Here is a 19,170-nt window from a genome sequence, read left to right as displayed (position 1 = left end):
CTTTCCAAACAAGGGGAGCCAGGAGGGAGCTGTCACGTGGAGACTCTCAGCTGTCTGAGGGGAAGTGGGAATCCATGGCACAAAAGCTGATTTAAAGCAGCATTTTGTTCCAGAGAGCTTTGTTCTCTGTGTGTGTGACAGCTGCCTTTTCTGGGTGCTCCATGGCAACACCTGGCAGGTGTCACTTGGGGTGAGAAGGCTCCTGCCTCGTTACCTTCACAGGGAGATGAGTAACGGAGCACAGGTGTCATAGCTATTGCCATGCCAACTGCCCATGTTCCCTTCTCCTTGGAGACCTGTCTGGTGAGATCACAGGTGGATAAGGTGGGTTTAGATGGGATCTCAGTCCTAAAACCATTCTCCCAACTTCCTGTTGAAAAATGCAGAGCTGCTGTCAGCAGATTTGTGTCCAGACCCCTGTTCCCTCTAGATAACTAAACTCACCACCATTAACCCACTCTGAGTAGACCCAGAATGACAATTAGTGGGTTTCCCTCCTCACCCTTATTTTAATACTTAGCTATTCCAGCCATTCTATTTAAAACAGACTTTTGGACACATTTATAGCAACTGCAGTTTTATTGCAATTTTAATAACAAGCTGGCAGTCTTCACTACTTGAAGGTGAAAGGCCCATCTGAGAGAAACCTGGAGTGGTTTTCACTCCAGGCTCCAGAGAGCTTTAGCTCTCTAAGGTACTGCACTAAAAGGTTGAGAAAATAACAGAAGAACCTGACTGTGGTTCTCAGAATTATTTTTTTTCTCTCCTATAAGTTTCATTTCAACATCCAGAGCAGTTGTGGGATTTGAGTTTAGGAGTAGCTAAAAGGACAGGGAGAGGTTAAGAAGGAAAAGAAGTTAACATGAAGGTGGAATCAGCTGGGTCTGTAAAAGGGGGAGGGGGAGAGTGAAGCAAGGGGGAAAACCAGAACATCCTTTTTGAAGTACAATATATTCAAGTCAGCTGAGAATTCAACTGCTGACCCTGTCCTTCAGCTTCTGGGAAGAGATCACTAGGGAAGGCTCGAAGGAAGTCACGGTAGTTTACCTTGTCTTCATCACAGGAACAGTAGTCAATCAGCTGTGGGGACAAAACACACAGCAAACACCATAAAGAGTTGGAAAAGGCTGTAAAATTGGGGTTGTTTTTAAGGGAAACTGCCCAGAGTTCTCCTTGTGTGACAGAGCAGGAGATATTATTCCCCCATGTTGATTTCCCCATGCTGGTAGTCCTAAATCACATGTAAACTTGGAATCATAGAACCATTGAGGATTGAAAAGACCTACAAGATCATTGAGTCCAACCTTTAGATCATCAAGTCCAACCATTTAAGGATTGAACTTGATGATCTAAGGGTTGGACTTGATGATCTAAAGGTTCAAGTCCAGCCTTGAATGCCTATAAGATGACACTAATCTATGCAAGGAGAAAAGATAAAGTGTTTGAGTTTAATCCTGATTTCCTTCTGGGCCTCACCAGAGTGGCAAGAGAGCCACAAAAATACAAAGCATGGCCACAGACTGAGATGGGCCACAGGAAATCTTGCAGAAATCCCTGCCAAAAGTAGGGTGGGAGCAGTGTATGTGAACAGTCACTGTTCCTTGGTGTCACTTCGGTGTATGGCATAAAGGGGAGACACAGATAATTGAGCTTGGTGACAGCCCCACTAATGAGCCAGTTCTGGTGTCCGTGCCTGACCCTGCATTGTGTTACAGAGCCACAGCCTTTGTGTGCTGCAGGGGAAGAAAGAAGGCTTTTGTTTCTTTGATTGCATAACTAATCTCCTTCTGACACCCAGCGAGATGGAAAAGGTCTAATATCACAATTCCTTGAAAGGATTCCTCTTTCCCTTGTCGCCTGGAGACAGATTCTCTGGGGTTTGCGTCTGTGACTGACAGCTGTGCTCCTCTCCAGGCAGGGAACTCTCTGCCATATGTTTAATTTATAGCTCTGCCACACTTCCCAGGGCTCTGGGAACACTGGGATTAAGATTTCAGGAGAGGAGATGGATGTTTTTAGTGCATAGGTCCTAGACTGGGGCCCAAACGTGGGAGTTTAGCTTCAATTGTCACAGGTTCTCCACATAATTTTAGGAATGTTACTTCTCTCCCACCCTCAGAGTGGAGCAGGGATTGTCACCCCACTGTAAATTCCTCAGGGCAGAGTGAGCTCTGATGAACTCTGGTACAGCAAAGCCCTGGGTGCTTGTCAGGACCTTTATTCATCCTACATTCAGAGACACAAATCCCCTGCCCATGCACCTTTCTAACCATGGCTGTGATGCTCACAGTGGACTGCTTTAGAAAAGTTTTTGTTTTAGCAGGGGAAATAACTCCCTCTGATTTCTAGATTTCTCTAAAGTCTGACCCCCTCCTTTTTGACCACTAATCTACAGCCCATCACATGATGCTGAGGAAACATCCTTGCCAGTCATATTCCTCCTCCATCCTCACTGCAGGAATTTTTCCCTCAGTCTCCCTCACAATTTTTAGTTTGCAGACTAGGCAAAGACTGTGATCTCCATGTGCTGCTTGTTGCTCATAGTGCCCAGCAAATGTTAACCAGGGTGTTATGCTTCTAAAATAATAATAATAGTAATAGTAATAGTAATAGTAATAGTAATAATAATAATAAATTATTACATTACATTACATTACATTATATATTATTATATTTTACTATTCATTATATATTGTAACAATTATATTTTTATATATATGATATATATTACAATAATATCATTATTTATTGCCATTTAAATAACAATTATAATTATGAAATATATCTAATAACAAAAATAATATTTCATTATTATATTATTATACATTATATTATATATTATATATTATATATTATATATTATATATTATATATTATATATTATTGTATTATATTATTATATTATTACATTATTATATTACTATGTATTTTTATATATTATAGTTATTAATATTTTTTTTCTTTGAAAATACTTAGTTCTTAGACCAGCAGTTCAGTTGCTGTTGAATCCAGAATGTCTCTAAGCTTTCCTAAGGCAGATTCCTTGAACACCTCAGGGTCTACTCAATCCCAGCTGTGCTTAAGCCATCACAGACACTCCAAGCTCTGCAGGAGCCTGTCCCTGATCTCTGTCATGATTCCTGATCTCTATCATGATGCATGACCTCTCCTACTCATCCAAGACCTGAATCAGCAGGAATTTTCACACATTACAGTGCAGCCAAACATGGGGGGCAACCTGGATAACATTTTTTCCCTTTTCCTTAGAGGACAGCAATTATTATCTCCTCTAAGACACAGGCTCAGTCCAACAGCTCAGGAGTTTTCCTAAACTGGCACTCTCTTGCCCTTTTCTTCAATTTGTTCCCCTTTGAAGGCTAGAGCAGCCGGTTAGGGTTGGTTTTTAGAAGATCTTTTGGAAGAGCCATAGGAGGGGAATTCCACACGCACAGCACCCCTTCCATCTGACCTTTTTAAGAAGAATGGTGCTGGTTGGCACGTTGAACCTGTCACAAAGAGTTAAAAATCTTGTTTTATCCAGGAAGCCAGAGCCCTCTGTGTCACAATGATGAAATGCCTCATGAAACTGCCTGGTGTTAAAGGGCTCTTGGCGTTTCAGTTCTTTCTGAACTTCCACAATTAAATCATCCAGGTCCTTCTTGGGGAAGCCACTGCAGAAGAAAACAATAACAGGATTTCACGTAAAAACTCATTTTGGCAGCCTAACTGTGACACTTGAGTAAAAAAAGAGCATTTCCCTGCATGCTCCACAGTGTCAGAAACTGTGGAAAACTTGTGTTTCAACCAGAGCCATGATATAACTGCCTCCAAACCATGTTCTGAGATAACAGAGTTGTTACTGGGTCACACAGACTGGGTCCAGACAGCTAAAAGGAGGATGTGGTCTAGGCTCTGATGGGCTGATAAGCAAAGAAGGAATAAATGCCCTAAAAAAGACTCCTCCCACCACCTGCTGAGCCTGCAACCATCAAGCAGCTCAAGTTGGCAGCATCTGTTACAGTCAACTGATGCTTTTTTGGGAAAGTATGTGTCCACCATCTGAAAATTATGTCCCCCCACAAAATGAAAGTGTTGAAGTGTTGCTTGGAGCAACCTGAGATAGTGGAAGATGTCCCTGCCCATGGCAGGGGTTGGACTGAGCTGATCTTTAAGGTCCTTCCAAACCAAGCCATTTTGTGGTTCTGTGATTTTGGCTGGCAGTCCAAACACTTCTTGAGCTCAGCCTTGGTGCTGTGACCACTTCTCTGTCTGTGCTGCTGAGCCAGAGCTGTCCCAGGAGGTTTTTGGGCCAGCAACAGCCACAATATTTTACTGTACACACCTCACACCCTCTGGATGTGCCCAAACACAGCCTCTTGGAGCATCAGAACCACCAGCAGAGCAGGAGGCTGGAGCCCAGGGAGGCTGCTGAAAATGCCCTTAGCCTTATTTAGCCTTATTTAGCTCCACCACCCCATTCTTTGTAGCCTACCTGCTGGTAGTCTCCACCACCACCTTCCGTGGGAGGAAATGATCCCTTATGGATTGCACTGTGGCTGCAGGGAAACTCTCTGCATTTCTCTCCAAATAATTAAGCACATATTCATCAGCATCAGTGATAATAAACCTGTGGCCAAACACTAGGGGAGGAACATTAAAGAAGTAGTGTTACTTATGGTTTAGCATGGGTTAAAGTAATTTTGTCATCCAGGAGGGAGCAGGATTCCCCTCCTGTGGCTGGGCTCAGCTTTGAGCCAGCTTTGCTATTTGTTTCACTTCTTGAAGGAAGAATAATTTCAGTGATTGAAAGGCTCAAACATTCACAGTAACAAAGTTATATCAATATACACCAGCTGCTAATATGGAAACTCAAATGTGAGGAGACCCAGAAGCAGCAGATCTTTCAAGTGAAGGAAAAGATATGCAATAAATGACATTTCAGAGCAGAGTATTATAAATCCAGGCTGGATTTTACCTTCAATTGTAGAACCAATGGTGAAGTCAGAGGGCTCATAGTATATGGGATTCTCTGGAGTAGACCCTGGCTTGGTAACTTTGGTCCTTCTTAAGTATTTGCCTCCAGTGATGCCAGAGTTTCTGACTGGGGGTTCATAGATGCTGATAGTGTCATCGGCAAGGAAATAAGAGAGGATGAAACGACGATTTTTGTCCTCAGGCACTGGTGATTCCTAGAGAAAAGGTAGCAGGTTTGGAACAGAGTATTTGAACCAGGTTTTCCTTGCCTGGGGTGCTTAGGAGTACCTAGTAACTCATCCATAAGCACCCAGAGCTTTTTTTACAGCTGACTAAACAAAGCACTTGATGTGCTGACATAGCATAACAAAGCACTAGACAGCACTCAGGATCTGAATTTTCAAAGGTTACTTGCTTTACTCAAGCCACTGAAGCAGAATCTGGGTTGAAGTTACCAAATATATTCAGTGTTTCCACAGCCTGAGTAATCTGAGAGAAATCCTTCCTCTATCCTATATGGAATGATTCATCCCAGAGAGGCTGTAAAATTCAGTTTTAAATTACATTTTTTCATTATGCTGAGTGCCTGAGAGAGGCTGGTGCTGTTTCAGCCCTTAGTCACAGGAAGTCACTCCCCTGACACACCAGTGGATTTACTTGCTTAGCTTAAAGCTAAGTGGATCTTAACTCCTCAGCTGTGACCTTTAGGGAACTCCTGCACAATAGGGAAAAGAAACCAGAGTGTTTGGAGAGGGCAGGCACAAGGCAGCACAGGAAATGCCATCGCTGCTGCTGGATGTGCCAGAGGCTCCTTGCATAAACCAGCTGTAAAGCTGCCACAAAGGCCATGACCTGGGTGCTGTAGTGGGTGGAAAACACCATTCTCATGGATTTTCCAGCTTCTACACCAGCATTGGCTGCGCTGCTAGGACAGCTCCTTGCTGGCTGCTGCATCCAGGACTAGCCTGGAGAAGGACAGGGGCTGGAGCCAGCAGCAGAGACATCAAGAACTGGCTGGTGGCAGTGGTGGCAGGCAGGCAGTGGCACAGTGCCCAGTGCAGGCTGCTTCAGCCAGGGCCATCTGTCATGCAGCACTGGCAGAGGGAGTTTTTCCATAAATGGCTGTGGGTTTGTAGTAGGTCTGGTCTGTACTTTCTGGCCTTATTTTTATTTTTTTTTTCTAGTTTTTTGAGCTATCAATTGTCACAGCAAGCACACAATAACCCCATGGCATCCCCCCAGGGACACTCCTGTTGGCTTGAGGAGCGCTCTTTTCTCACTGACACAAAGGAGAGTTTGCCAACAGCCTTGTCTGGGCAGGCTGCTCCTCCCATCCTCCTGGCACTATTCCACCAAGGGAAACACTTACCAGGGCCACCTGGTACCGCAGGACCTTGAGATTATTCTCCAGCATCTTAATGATATCTTTCCGCGGAGGCTTTGGAAACAGACTAAGGCAGTTCTGGAGAGAGTCTTCAGGGATGCCAAAACCATTGTAGGGAGGAATTACCTGCATCCAGAGGAGATATCAATCACAAGACAGTTGCAACTAAGAACAAGACAAAGTCTACAAGAGTTAGCAAAGCTCATCAGATTTGGAAGGAAATATTCTGCCACCAGGTAGGAAGAGCTGTGACATCCTGCCCAGTAGAGGTGGTTGATACCAGCCTGGCCATGTGCTGTATTTAATGAAAATATAAGAGGATTAAGCAAATCTGAAACTCAGAAAGCCACAGCAAAGTAATTTCTCTGATTTAAGAGGTTATGGCTATATTAAAGAACCATAGAATGGTTTGGGTTGAAAAGGACCTTAAAATCATCCAGTTCCAACTAAACCTTCCTGTGCACAGGAACTCAGCCATCAAATGGTTACACTGGTAACCTAATCCCCATCATGTTTGTGGTCCAAGCCACAACTCCAAACTTCTGGGCTCAGTTTGGGAGGTAACAAGGGCTGTGACCATCCTCAGTAGGCAGTTTGGACTTGGCAATACTGTTCTGAAGAGTGAGGGAGATTTCAGTAGTATGAGTGCAGCCAGACTTTCATTTTTATACCGATTATGACCATTCTTGCCTTGTCTTTTTCAAGTTGATTTTTTTCTTCAAGCTGAACTTGTTTTCTACAGGTTCTTACTAAGCTGAACTTCTACTTTACTATAAGAGCTTACAGCAACTGCTTCCTTTCCTGCCTTCTTTTGAGAAGTTTGTTTGCAGTACCTGTGGAACCTTTTCAAGTGGTTTCTTGTTTACATCCACTGGCTGGAAGTCTGTGATGCCATATTTTTCACGATAGAAGTCCTGGGTGAACTTGTCACAATCATAGATGAAGAAGGTGCGTCCAAGGAGGGTGACAGTTTTGCCAATAGCAAAATCTTTGGGTGAGTACCACTCTTGTACCTCATGGTCCGTGATCTCCAGCACACAGCTTGGGAAGTTCTCTAAGGACAAGGGAGCAGAAGGAAAAATAAATTAATCAGGGAGATGTTAACATTTCCTAATGAAAATGGATATAAAAGCAAGTTGTATAAATAGCTACAGGGAGATGCTACCACTGCTGTCCTGCCACTGTTTCCCAAAAGATAAAGAATTTAGTGACCATCTGAAGAACTGTTTTTTGACCATGAAATAATGACACCTTAGCACAGATGGATGTGTCAATCTAAACTTACTGTTCTTGTCTGCAAAGATTTTGGGCAAGCGCTGGCGTCTCATCAGTACCGGGAACGGGTCCCTCCCATCATTTCTCTTGTGCACTTCCCGAACCTCCACTGTGTCATCTGCCAAGAAGTAATGGATGATGCAGGGATGGTGATCACCAAAGGCACAGTTGGTGTCATCCCATATGGCATAGAAGCGAAGCACCTGGGGTGGAGGAAAAAAAAGCAGACAAACATGGATCAGAATGATCTTTTGCTGCTGCAGAAATCAAACTCATCACACTGAGATACTCAAGAGTTCTCCAAGTTTCAGCTCCTGAAGAAAGAGGAGAGACACAGGGAGAATTTATTCAGAGCAAGGGGCATTTGTGTTTATCTGAAATTGTCTGCTCTGGCAGCTGGCATCAATATTTTGGGGGAGCAGAGGAGTGGATGCAGCAAGACCATTCCTAATAGAAGTGCATCTGGCTGCTAAATTCCAGAGGCAGGTGGCTTATCTCATCCCAACAGAAAGCAAGAGAGTAATGGATGATATTGAGCACAGGCTCTGCAATCCAAAGAGGAGCTGTTTACAAGGCACAAAGCCCAGAAAAAAGCATAAAAGGTTTTGTTTCTCACTAAAGCCAAGAAAGGAGCAAATCTGGAGTCTGTTCAGCAAACTGAGACAATTTAGAATAAGTGAGGTTGCAGACTCTCACAAGACCTGGGTTTCAATAGCACATATTCACTGTAATCACAGGATCTTTTAGGTTGGAAGATCGTTGAGTCCAACCTCTGACTGACCCCCATCCTGTCACCCTGCACAGAGCACTGAGTGCCATTTCTAGTCATTCCTTGGACACCTCCAGGGATGTGGATTCCACCATCTCCCTGGGCAGTCTGTTCCAATGTCTAATTACCCTTTCTGTGAAGAAATTCTTCCTGATTGAACCCAAACCTCCCCTTCCACAACTTGAGGCCACTTCCAGTGCTCTCTCTGGTTGCCCGGGAGAAGATCCTGACCCTCACCTGGCTGTCCCCTCCCATCAGGGAGTTGTGCAGAGCCTGAAAGACCCCCCTTGAGCCTCCTTTCCTCCAGGCTGAGCCCCTTTCCCAGCTCCTGGTGCTCCAGTCCCTTCCCTGGACACACTCCAGCCCCTCAATGTCTTTCCTAAAGTGAAGGACCCAGACCAGGACCAGGACTGGAGGTGCCTCACCAGTGTGATGTGGGTAATTATTCAATAATTTGTGTAATCCCCAGCTCTCTCACCTTTGTGTCATAGGCCAGGAACTGCCTGAAGGGGTCAGGACCTGTGGGCACGATGCGTTTTTGCACAGGCATCTGACGCTGCTCCATGTAAGGATCTGAAACCAACTCCTCTGGAGGGTTCACTACAATTCCTTGGCTCTCCAGGAACACCTAGGAAGGTCATCTGAGGTGTTAGTGCTGGCAGGAGTTCTGAAGGTAAGAGGTGACTAGAGGTTACAGGTGGGCTGGGATGAGTGAGGGCATAATTCTGCAAGTTCAATTCTCACAGAGAATTCTATGGCAACAGCAAAATACAACAGATGACAAATACATTTGTTTAAGCTGCTTCTTATCTTTGCTTACCCTTTAATTAATCAGAGCAGTTCTGTCCTGAACATCCTAACTCAGATTTCACTTGAGCACAGTTTTCCTTGGCCTTAGGGCTTTAAATGGAAGATAGCTGTCAGTTGGTCTCTTTTATGTAAATGGAAAAGATTAAATTGCTGTATAAACACAGATGTAGTCAGCCTGAGTTTGCAATAATTTAGGGTTGTGTCAGATAGTTAGAAGAAGCTAGTGTCTCCCAGAATAGGCACATCAAGACCCTTCAGGCACAAGGAGATGTGTCAGTGACAGCTTCATTCCATCTTTCAGCAGTACTTTTCCCACAGAAAGAGTGCAATCTGCTTGCTTATAAAGGGATTTTTTGCTTACCTTGGACCATGAACAAAATTCAGGGTGCTACTCGTGGACTTGCATCAGTCACCCAAAACAATCTCTGAAGTCAAGGGACTTTGTTCCCTTTTTGGCTTTGGGAAGTGGTCCATGAAAACATTCAGCCCAGGAAGCACCTATGCAAACATCTCCCACAGGAATATGAGATCCCCCTGGAGACTCACAAGGCAAGTTCACACTTTTCACTATTTTCTGGTCTGGAAGATGTCAGTAAATGATAAAGACACTACTGGCCTTGAGATGTAGACCCATGTAGCTCATTCCATGTTTTCCATCAATATTAACATGAGGACCAGCTCTTTATTTGATGTGGGCTGACTTGAACAGTCACCAGTTCCAGCAGAGCTGGCCCCACAGCCACATTTATACCAACATACTACACATGCTTGGGAACATTCCGGGGCGCTGAGGCCAACTGACAAGGAAAAGCCTGGACCTAAACTCTTCCAGCCTCCAGGACAGGGTGACTGCATGTAACCCACCTGCTGGGAATGGTCCCTGGAGCAGTCTAACTCCTGGCCTGGAAGAATAGTAGCTGACCAGGGATGAGATTTTACTGGGGACAATCTAGCAGAATACCAGCATACTGGTAATTCTTATTTCTTGTTATTGGATCATTATTATCTCATTTACTGGTACAGAAATAGCCAGAAATAGAAAAGCAGGCAATGAGTAAGCTTTCTTAGAAAGGTCAGTTCATACCATGATTCTCAACTCATGGATCATGAATTGGCTGTGGATGTGTGCAGAGTTACTGCTTGTATTCCTTTCCACTGTTCCTAGCAGAGGAATATGAAATCAGAAAAGAGTCAGGATCACTAATTTCCCTCTCATGAATGCACAATGTTTCATCTGGACTCCAATCAGTTAAACTGCCCAGACAGGAACTTAGAATTTGTATTGTAAAGAGAAGTCCTGAGGACAAAGGATTGTCTCCCAGCAGTCCTGGGGCAAAAATCCTGAGCACCTTACTTGCCCTCAGCAGTTGTCATACCCTGAAGTCCCCTTTGGCCTGAAAAAAAGAAATCTACACAAAAAGCACAATGAAAGACTGTGAGCACCCATATAACAAAAGCTACAGCTGCAAACTGCTAGACTCTCAGAGGTAATTAAACCCCTGCATTCCCAGGATCTGGGAGTGTTTCTGTCAGTGCTCTCCCTAGCACACACCTTGGTGAAGGAGTCGCAGTTGACCAGGCGGTAGGTCCGGCCGTAGATGGTGAGGTCGATGCCCACGTTCAGATCCTTCCAGTGGTAATAATCCCCATGCACATTCTTGGGCACCCGGTGGCGTCTCATGAGTTTGCCTTGGAGCAGCCCTGAGTTCTTCACCTTGGGCTCGATGATGCACATGCTGTCATCCTCCAGGTAGTAGTAGATGCACACCTGGCGGATCCGGTAATGCTCCTCTGCGGAGATAGCAACTTCCTCCATGAAGTAGGCATCGAACTTCAAAACCTGCCCAAGGCACAACACAGCAAAGGGAGAGAGAAAGAAACAATTTGAACACCATGACTAGTCTATCAAGGCAAATAATTTATTTGTTATTTGCTTTGGTGGTGTAAAATTACTGGATTTGATTCTAAAAGTCTTCAGAGACAACTGTGGCCTAATCTGTGAGCGACAGCAGAGGCACCACGAGTGCTTTTATTAAGATGTGTCTTTTGCAAATTCAGTGTGCCTGAGACAAGTGTAAAAATACAGCCTTTTCCCTACTTTTCAATAACCTGCTGTTTCACCTACTACCAGGTGCTTGGCTGCTGACAGTAATCTACTTTACTGACAGACAGCTTTTTAGCTTTTTTGCCAGCTTTACAGCCCTGATTTAGGGAAGTTATGCACAGATTTTAGTAAAGAGTTCAACCACATCTGAAAGGGGTCATCATTTTAAGGCCAGGTTCTGAGCAACCTGGGATAGCAGAAGGTATCCCTACCCATGGCAGGGAGGCTGGAACAAGATGATCTTTAAGGTCCCTTTCCATGATCTGAAGTCACATCTATTCAGCACTGACAGCAAAAACTGATTTGTGCTGGGGAAACAAGGAAACTAATCAGTCAGTCTCTCTGCTTGCCAGAAGTAGGAGGAATATTCCCTCAAAGATTATTCAATGCCCTTAAGAAGGTGCAGGTGGCCAATCATGCCTTGCATACCCAGCCTACACCAGCCCAGAGGCCAGGATAATTAAGAGATGATAAAGCCAGCAAGTTCCTATCAGTCAGCAAAGTGCCCCACAAGGGATTGTGACATCCCCAGCAGCTCCTGCTGCTCCTGTGGCTTGAAGGAAGGGGCAGAGAAGGATCTGACAGATTAACCAGCAACATTTACATTGCTCTGAAGGAACAGCCTCAGCAATTAACAGAGCACATCTGTTCCCCAGCCTGTGTCAGAGCCAGGCTGAGGGCTGGCTGGCTGCAGACTGCTCTGGCAGGGCTGGCAGCGTGTGGAGCCTGCACGTGCTGAGCTCCCGAGCCCTGCAGCTCCCACTGCAGCAGCTGCTCCATCCCTGGCTGCGGGCTGCAGCTTGGGCCATTGGCACACTGAAAACCAAGGGTCAGCTCAGGGCTGCTCCAAGCAGACACAGAGCCAGCACCCAGTCTGATATGATGACCAAGATGTAACATGGGAAGCACTAATGGAGCAGTTCAGGTTGTGACACGCTGTGGTGACAACACAAGCACCAAGAGACAGACCGTGGTCAAACTGGCTACCAGGGCTCCCACTGCACTGACTTTTCCAGTTAAAACTCAGTTACAACCTCAATATAATTGTGAAAACACAGAACTCCAGGCTGTGGCTTACAGAGCAATACTTTTAAGCTGGAGCTTTCCAGAGCTAATCAAACCTCTTTTCCAACATCTGCTGGAAATGCTCAAGTGTAACTTGCAGGGAATGTCTTACATGGTTTACGTATTATAATCCTCCTCCCGAGCAAAGAAAGCCTCTTTCAGTCTGGGATTCAGCTGTCTCTGACTAAGGGCTCTGGCATCTGAAAACTGCTGTATGCAGTCCTGTGAACCCTGGAGCTGACTGTTTATGTCTCCGAATTTGGCCAGTGATATTCCTGGAATCAGCTTCTTTATACCTTTTTGTCATAAGCCACGAATGCTGGAGTGAAGCGGGAAGGCGCAGGCCTCTTGACTTGCCCATAGGTCAGTGTGGCTCCCTTGGTGCATAAATCATCTAATTCATCTTGAGAGAGTTGATTTGCAAAGAGTGTTTCCCCACCAACCCCCTCTCTTGGCAGCCGGAAAAAGGCATATCCATTTTTGAAGTCCATTGTCTGGCACCGATGAAAAGATGTTTTCTGTTGGAAGGAAATCCAGCTATCAAAATACTGCATGCATTTAGCAGATATAGCTACTGGAAGCACAAAAAAACCCAGTAAGAGAGCGCAATATCAAGAATGTCTCACCCCACACACATCCCCAGCATTTTATTATAAACGACTGCAGCAGTTATTTAAAATCAGATTTTGTACTTAGGGAAAAAAACAGTGGAAAAACCAGGGAGTGGTGGATGAACAAGGCACGAGTGAACTCAGATCGTTGCACTGCCACAGGCTCTGGAAGAACTTAAATCACCGAATTTCCTGACTGCCACCATAGTCAGTGCCTAGAACAGTGTGTCAGCACTTTATCTGCCCTGGTATTTATCTCACCAGCCCTTTGTTCCCTACCCTATTTGTCAGCAGTACAGAGCACCGTGGGACCTCAGTTACTGCCTTATGGTGCTCCCTTCACTCTTGTGCACCCTCTGTGTATTTCATTGTTATTATTTATTTTCTTAACCCTTCCCTGGGCATGATATAAGATTTTCTTTGCTGAGTTAAATCAAGGCATGTCATGCTCAGAGAACTGCAATTATGAAATGTACAAAAGCACAGTAGTTGTTTTATCACCTCTCTACATAGTCATAGACTCATAGAACAGCCTGGGTTGAAAGGGACATTAAAGATTATTCAGTTTCACTCCCTGCCATGGGCAGGGACACCTTCCATTATCTGAGGTTGCTCCAAGCCCCATCCAACCTGGACTTGGCACTTGTGGGGATGAAACAGCCACAGTTTCTCTGGGCAACCTGTGCCAGGCCTCACCACCCTCGTAAAAAACTTCTTCCTTGTATCTAATCTCAATTAAGCCTCTTTGAGTTTAAAACCATCATTCCTGGTCCTGCTGCTACAGGCCCTGCTAAAAAGTTTGTCCCATCTTTCATGAAGCCCCTTTAGGCACTGGAAGGGGCTCTGAGCTCTCCCTGGATCCTTCTCTTCTCCAGGAGATCACCCCCAGTTCTCCCATCCTGGCCCCAGAGCAGAGGGGCTCTGAGCTCTCCCTGGATCCTTCTCTTCTCCAGGAGATCACCCCCAATTCTCCCATCCTGGCCCCAGAGCAGAGGGACTCTGAGGTCTCTTTGGATCTTTCTCCAGGAGAACACCCTCAGCTCCCCCAGCATGGCTCGAGAGCAGAGGGGCCAGCTCTTGGAGCATCTCTGTGGCTTCCTCTGGATTTGCTCCAGCAGCTCCATGTCCTGTTTATGCTGAGGACCCCAGATCTGGAGGCAGCTCTGCAGGTGGGGTCTCACCTGAGAGGGGCAGAGGGGCAGAATCTCCCCTCCCCTGCTGCCCACAGGGGGACCACCCCAGCACATTGTGGGGGTTTCTGGCTTCCAGCCTCTCATCCATCAGCAGCTCCAAGTCCTTCTCCCAGTGCTGCCTTCAACCAGAGCTGTACACAGGACCTGATCTCTGCCAGCCACTCTTGTTCTTCACCACTGAAGAGCAGGGTCAGATTTGAGTGACACCAAAGTGCTCCACTTGCTGCACACTCCAGCACACCTGGCACCTCACCTGCGCTGCAGGAGCCTGCCTGGTGCCACTGGGCTTTCAGCACTTACAGCTCCAGAGAAAGCAGGGGAAATTATGAGTCCCTGATAATAAAACCTCTTGACTTTTGCCAAGTAAAACAGAGTTGTAAGCATTTCTAGTGCTGAGAGAACAAGCTCCAGCTCCTTTTCCAGCCCCAGGCTTGCAGTCAGTCCAACCTCAGGCATGCAAACTGCACTCCCTCCCTTGCCCCTCATGGTTAAGCCTCTAATCTTATTTATACCTTCAAGGCCCCACTCGAATTCCACATAATTCCCTGTTTTCTCTTAAAACTGCTACTATAGATCTTACAATGGAGAGAGCGGTGAGGAAAACAGGTGAAAACGAAGATTTGTCTGAAGACATTTTAGCAGAACATCTCATAAACTGCCACAGAACTGCCACTTCCTTCTGTTAAATAAACACCAAGGGAATGCTGTGGGGAAAAAATATTCAAGGAAAACCAGGAAGTTTGTCTTTAATTTGAGCAATATCAGTGTTTGTCAGAAGTGTGCAGGCTTTTAAGAGCCCACATTTGCCTAAAGAAAGCACCTCATTGGTTCATAAGGCTCCTGAGTGGATAAGCTCTCCCAAAGTGAGCTTGTATGCCAGATAACATCTTCCAGGATTAGGTGACTAATGAAAATTTAAAAGGGAAAACCCAGAATGTAAACTCCTAATCTCAGTTTCTGGCAGTGTTTATCTGAAGAAATTCCACTGAATTAAGTCTTTCTTTTTGCCAAGTCTGTAACACTTCACACAAACACCATTCCCTCTCCCAGTGTCTGTTTCCCTGTCCTGTGAGCACTAAGCAGTAACAACACTTCACTTGAGCACAGAGGTTTTCTTCAGAACTTCTCAGCATTCACTTGCAAACCAAATACTGTGATGCCAGTTTTATGGACCGGAAAACTGCAGATTTCCAAGATGTTATAAATTATTTCAAGGAAATATTATTATCTGATGATAATTCTGAGATAACCTTTATTGCTGGATGGTTATTTGTTATGAACAATTTACTCTATTTACTATTGGAGGACTCAGTTGTCACTGATTTTAGGCCAGGCTGGATGGGCTTGGAGCAATCTGGTGTGTGGAAGGTGTCCCTGCCCATGGCAGATGGTTGGAACAAGATGATCTTTAAGGTCCCTTCCAACCCAAGCCTTTCCATGATTCTGTGACAATGAATTTTCATATAAAAAACTGCATGCAGCCAGGAATGTTTTCTGTTAAAGATGCTCTCCAGGAAGGCTGTAAATTCCTGGTGAGCCCAAACTAGGCATGAAACAACCTCCTTTTTGACTTTTGGGGGGAATTTTTTTAGTATATCAGATAAATAAATGGAAGCATCAGTTCTCTGTGGCACCACTTCTTCAAGAGGACATTGAGAGGATTTGGGGTTATCAGGTCCTTAGGCCCTGGACCATTGGATGGAGAAAAGCAGAGGTTGTTCCTCATTGAGGTATCAGATGCAGAGGATGAGGAGGAGGAAGAGGATGAGATTGCTTTTTCCAGGGAACCTGGGAACAGCTGACAGTGTGTCACTTCCTGGGGATGATCCTGGAAGCTGTGATGACACCAGTTCTGTGGTGGGATACCAGTCCTCTCATCAGGTTATCAGCTTCCAGACCTGCACTGTCAAGGATTCAGTTCTCCAGACAACACCAGGAGAGCAGTTTTGGAAGTATCAGAGCTTTGGAGGAATGGGTATCAGGAAGGTGTTGATTGCCAATGAGACTGGTGACTTCATGTAATAGATAAATTATGTCTGGGAAATAACTATATTGGGATGATTTGGGGGATTAATTCCTAGTGGAGGAATGCTCAAGGTTTGATCAATATTGGTTCTCCTGGCCATATCCAGCTGAGGAGGTATCAGGTGAATTTAAGGAACTTGGTTAAAGACAGTATCAGTATCAGTATCAGTTCAGAGGACTTTGCTTTGGGAAAACTCAGATGGTTCAGAGAAACAGCATTTTTCCTGAGGGAATTGGGTTTCAGGACTGTAAAGTGATTTGGGGATTTCCCCTGGGGTACCTTATGAACTCTGGGGGAATTATTGTATGGATTCAGGGGAACTGAATATCCAAAGGGGTGAGTTTGCAGACAGGAGTTCTGCAGTTATGGAAAGAGCTTTTGGAATTTCAAATGAGGCTCACAAATGAGGGGGAGGAGGGGTGTGTGTGTCTCTCTCCAAAGCTATCAGGACAAATTCAGGGTTATAAGATGGGTACATGATGCAATGGATTCCTTGGGGAGAAGATTAAAAGTACCAAGTCCCCTTGAAGGTTAGTTCAGGGATACTTGATCCCTTGGGAACAGATTGCAAGGTTCAATACCAGTGGAAGAATTATGTGGGTACCAGGTCTGCTGTGGGTGGGATCAGGAGATACCAGCTGGGTACAGAGGGTTCAGATCCCCCAGAAGTGAGTCCAGCAGGTGGCTTTGGGAAACACCAAGTCCCTGGGGGAGAGTTTAGTGGATATTAAATCTTCTGGGGAGCATCAAATGAGTTCACAGAGCACCAGGTTCTTTGGGGGTACTTTGAGGGTCATGTCCAGGTTCTGGTGAGTTTGAGGTTCCCAGGACATGGGTTCAAAGGACACCAAGTTGTCTGGGGGATATTTGGTGAATACAGGATGTACCAGGCCCCGTGTCTGGCAGGGAATTACAGGATGATCCGAGGGAACAGCAGGTTCCCTTGGTTCATATTCCCTGAAGAAACTGTCTCCCCCTATACTTTGCTCTTGTGAAACCCCACCTGCAGTGCTGCATCCAGGCTGGGAGCCCAAAACACAACAAATGCAGGGACCTGTTGGAGCGAGTCCAGAGGAAACCATGGAGATGCTCTGGGGGCTGGAGCCCCTCTGCTCTGGAGCCAGGCTGGGAGAGCTGGGGGTGCTCACATGGAGAAGAGAAGAATCCAGGGACACCTTAGAACCCCTTTTGGTGCCTAAAGGAACTCCAGGAGAGCTGGAGAGGAACATGGGACAAGGGCTGGAGAGACAGGACCAGGGGCAATGGCTTCCCACTATCAGAAGGCAGGGTTGGGTGGGATATTGGGAAGGAATTGTTCCCTGTGAGGGTGGTGAGGCCCTGGCACAGGGTATCCACAGAAGCTGTGTCCGTCCCTGGATCCCTGGAAGTGTCCAAGGTCAGGCCGGATGGGACTTGGAGCAACCTGGGATAGTGGGAGGTGTCCCTGCCCATGGCAGGGGGTGGAATGGGATGAGCTTTAAGGTCTTCTAACCCAAACCATTCCACGATCCTATGAATATTGTTGAGTTCAGGGGTCCCAAGACTCCCGTGGATTTAGAGCAAAGCCTGAGGGAGTACCAGATTCACAGAGAGTGTCTCCAGGGGATACCAGGTACCACCTGAAGCGGGTGCGGGGAGGTGCAGAGGCCCGTTCTGAGGTCACCCCTCAGGGGGCACCCTCCAGGCCAGCCCGCTTTGGTCCGGGGGGGCCTCCCGTGGGAAGGGGGTACAGTGGGCTGGCGCGCTCACCGTGGGGTCCTTGATGGCGCAGCCGGGGAGGAAGGGCAGCCCCGGCTCGGGCACGATCGGGGGCCCTGTGCATGTCCCCGGCTGTATCCCCGGCCCCGGCCCCGGCTCCGGCCCCGAGCTCATGGCGGCGGCGGCGGCGGCGCTGCGGGCCCAGCCTGCCCGACGCGTCTCCGCGGCAACCTCCCGCGTGCCCAGTGCGCATGCGCGGGGTCCTTCGCGCCTCTCGCCGTCTCTCTCTCTCTGCGCCTGCGCACTGAGCGCCGCGGGGCGCGCGGTTAACGAGGCAACGGGGAGGGCTCTGAGGGGCCGAACCGCCCCTCCCCCCCCACCGTGAGGGGAGTGTGGCCCCGCAGTGTGGAAAAAAAGACGTGGAAAGTGTTAATCCTGTTTTATTAGGGATTTTCCCCTTGTGAAAAATGCATGTATTTTATGATTGGCTTTTCGCAAATATTAAAAGGAATACTATATGTGTTGTGTTAGAAAGTAATGCTGTATTAATTCTCTTAAGTAGTGTGTTAAATATAGTTTTAGGTTATAACAAAATGTTAAAATAGAAACTATGCTATGTAGGATACTTTTTTTTTTTTTTTTTTAAAGAAAAGACTTGCAGCAAGATAGCAGTCACAGGACACCTGAATGTTTCAGAGAAAAAGAAGTTATTGCTCTCTTATCAGAAGAAACGAACTTCCTGCCTTGAAGGCGCTGTCAGGATTCAGAGGAAGAAGTCAACGATGACCAGACAGAATCCTGTGTTTGAATGGAATTTATGCATCACATATGGTGTATGAATATGCAATAGGTTATTTTTTTTAAGGGTTAATCCTTTGTTAATGTGTGTCCTTTTTGGGCTCCTGCTGCCCAGAAAAAGGTACCAGAACTCTTTGTCTTTATTGTCTCATATTGTCCTAATTCAAATTGTCCAAATTATTATTACTCTAATTGTATTACTATTTTTATAACCATTTTATTACTATTAAATTTTTAAAATTTTAAAAACAACTGATTGGCATTTTTTACACCCCTCACAGCCCCTCACAGCCCCCTCCTATCTCCCTCGTGGTCCCTCATAACCCCCTCACATTAAAACATCTTGGCCTCCCAAACGGGTGTTGGCATCTGGACTGCTTCTTTTTGGGGTGTTTTCCCTACCCTGTGCAGTGCCCAGGGTGAGGAGCAGCTCTGACGGGACAAATCCATACCTGGAGTGATT

General features: G+C 46.0%; 1 protein-coding gene across 1 annotated transcript; it reads right to left on the bottom strand.

Moving 5' to 3' along the window:
• Window positions 1-954: 954 nt before the first annotated feature.
• Window positions 955-18,083, bottom strand: EFHC1 (EF-hand domain containing 1). Its single transcript, XM_030945805.1, has 11 exons — window positions 17,961-18,083; window positions 12,678-12,899; window positions 10,765-11,052; window positions 8,881-9,030; window positions 7,644-7,836; window positions 7,192-7,412; window positions 6,344-6,484; window positions 4,976-5,189; window positions 4,493-4,640; window positions 3,470-3,671; window positions 955-1,080 (listed from the first exon to the last, which is right to left on the bottom strand). The coding sequence occupies exons 1-11, from the start codon at window positions 18,081-18,083 to the stop codon at window positions 955-957; spliced, it is 2,028 nt and encodes a 675-aa protein (XP_030801665.1).
• Window positions 18,084-19,170: the final 1,087 nt, after the last annotated feature.

This window comes from Camarhynchus parvulus, chromosome 3 (genome assembly GCF_901933205.1).
Source record: "Camarhynchus parvulus chromosome 3, STF_HiC, whole genome shotgun sequence".
NCBI lineage: Eukaryota > Metazoa > Chordata > Aves > Passeriformes > Thraupidae > Camarhynchus > Camarhynchus parvulus.
This window is presented reverse-complemented; position numbering and strand designations above follow the sequence as displayed.

What these genes read in the sequence shown, in the direction of transcription:
- EFHC1 (XM_030945805.1), bottom strand. Translation starts at nt 18,083, where the DNA reads ATGAGCTCGGGGCCGGAGCCGGGGCCGGGGCCGGGGATACAGCCGGGG. An exon ending in AATCTTTGCAGACAAGAACA is followed by an intron (nt 7,413 to 7,643) that starts GTAAGTTTAGAT and finishes CCTTGTCCTTAG; the next exon opens with AGAACTTCCCAAGCTGTGTG. An exon ending in CACTTGAAAAGGTTCCACAG is followed by an intron (nt 6,485 to 7,191) that starts GTACTGCAAACA and finishes CTCTGGATGCAG; the next exon opens with GTAATTCCTCCCTACAATGG.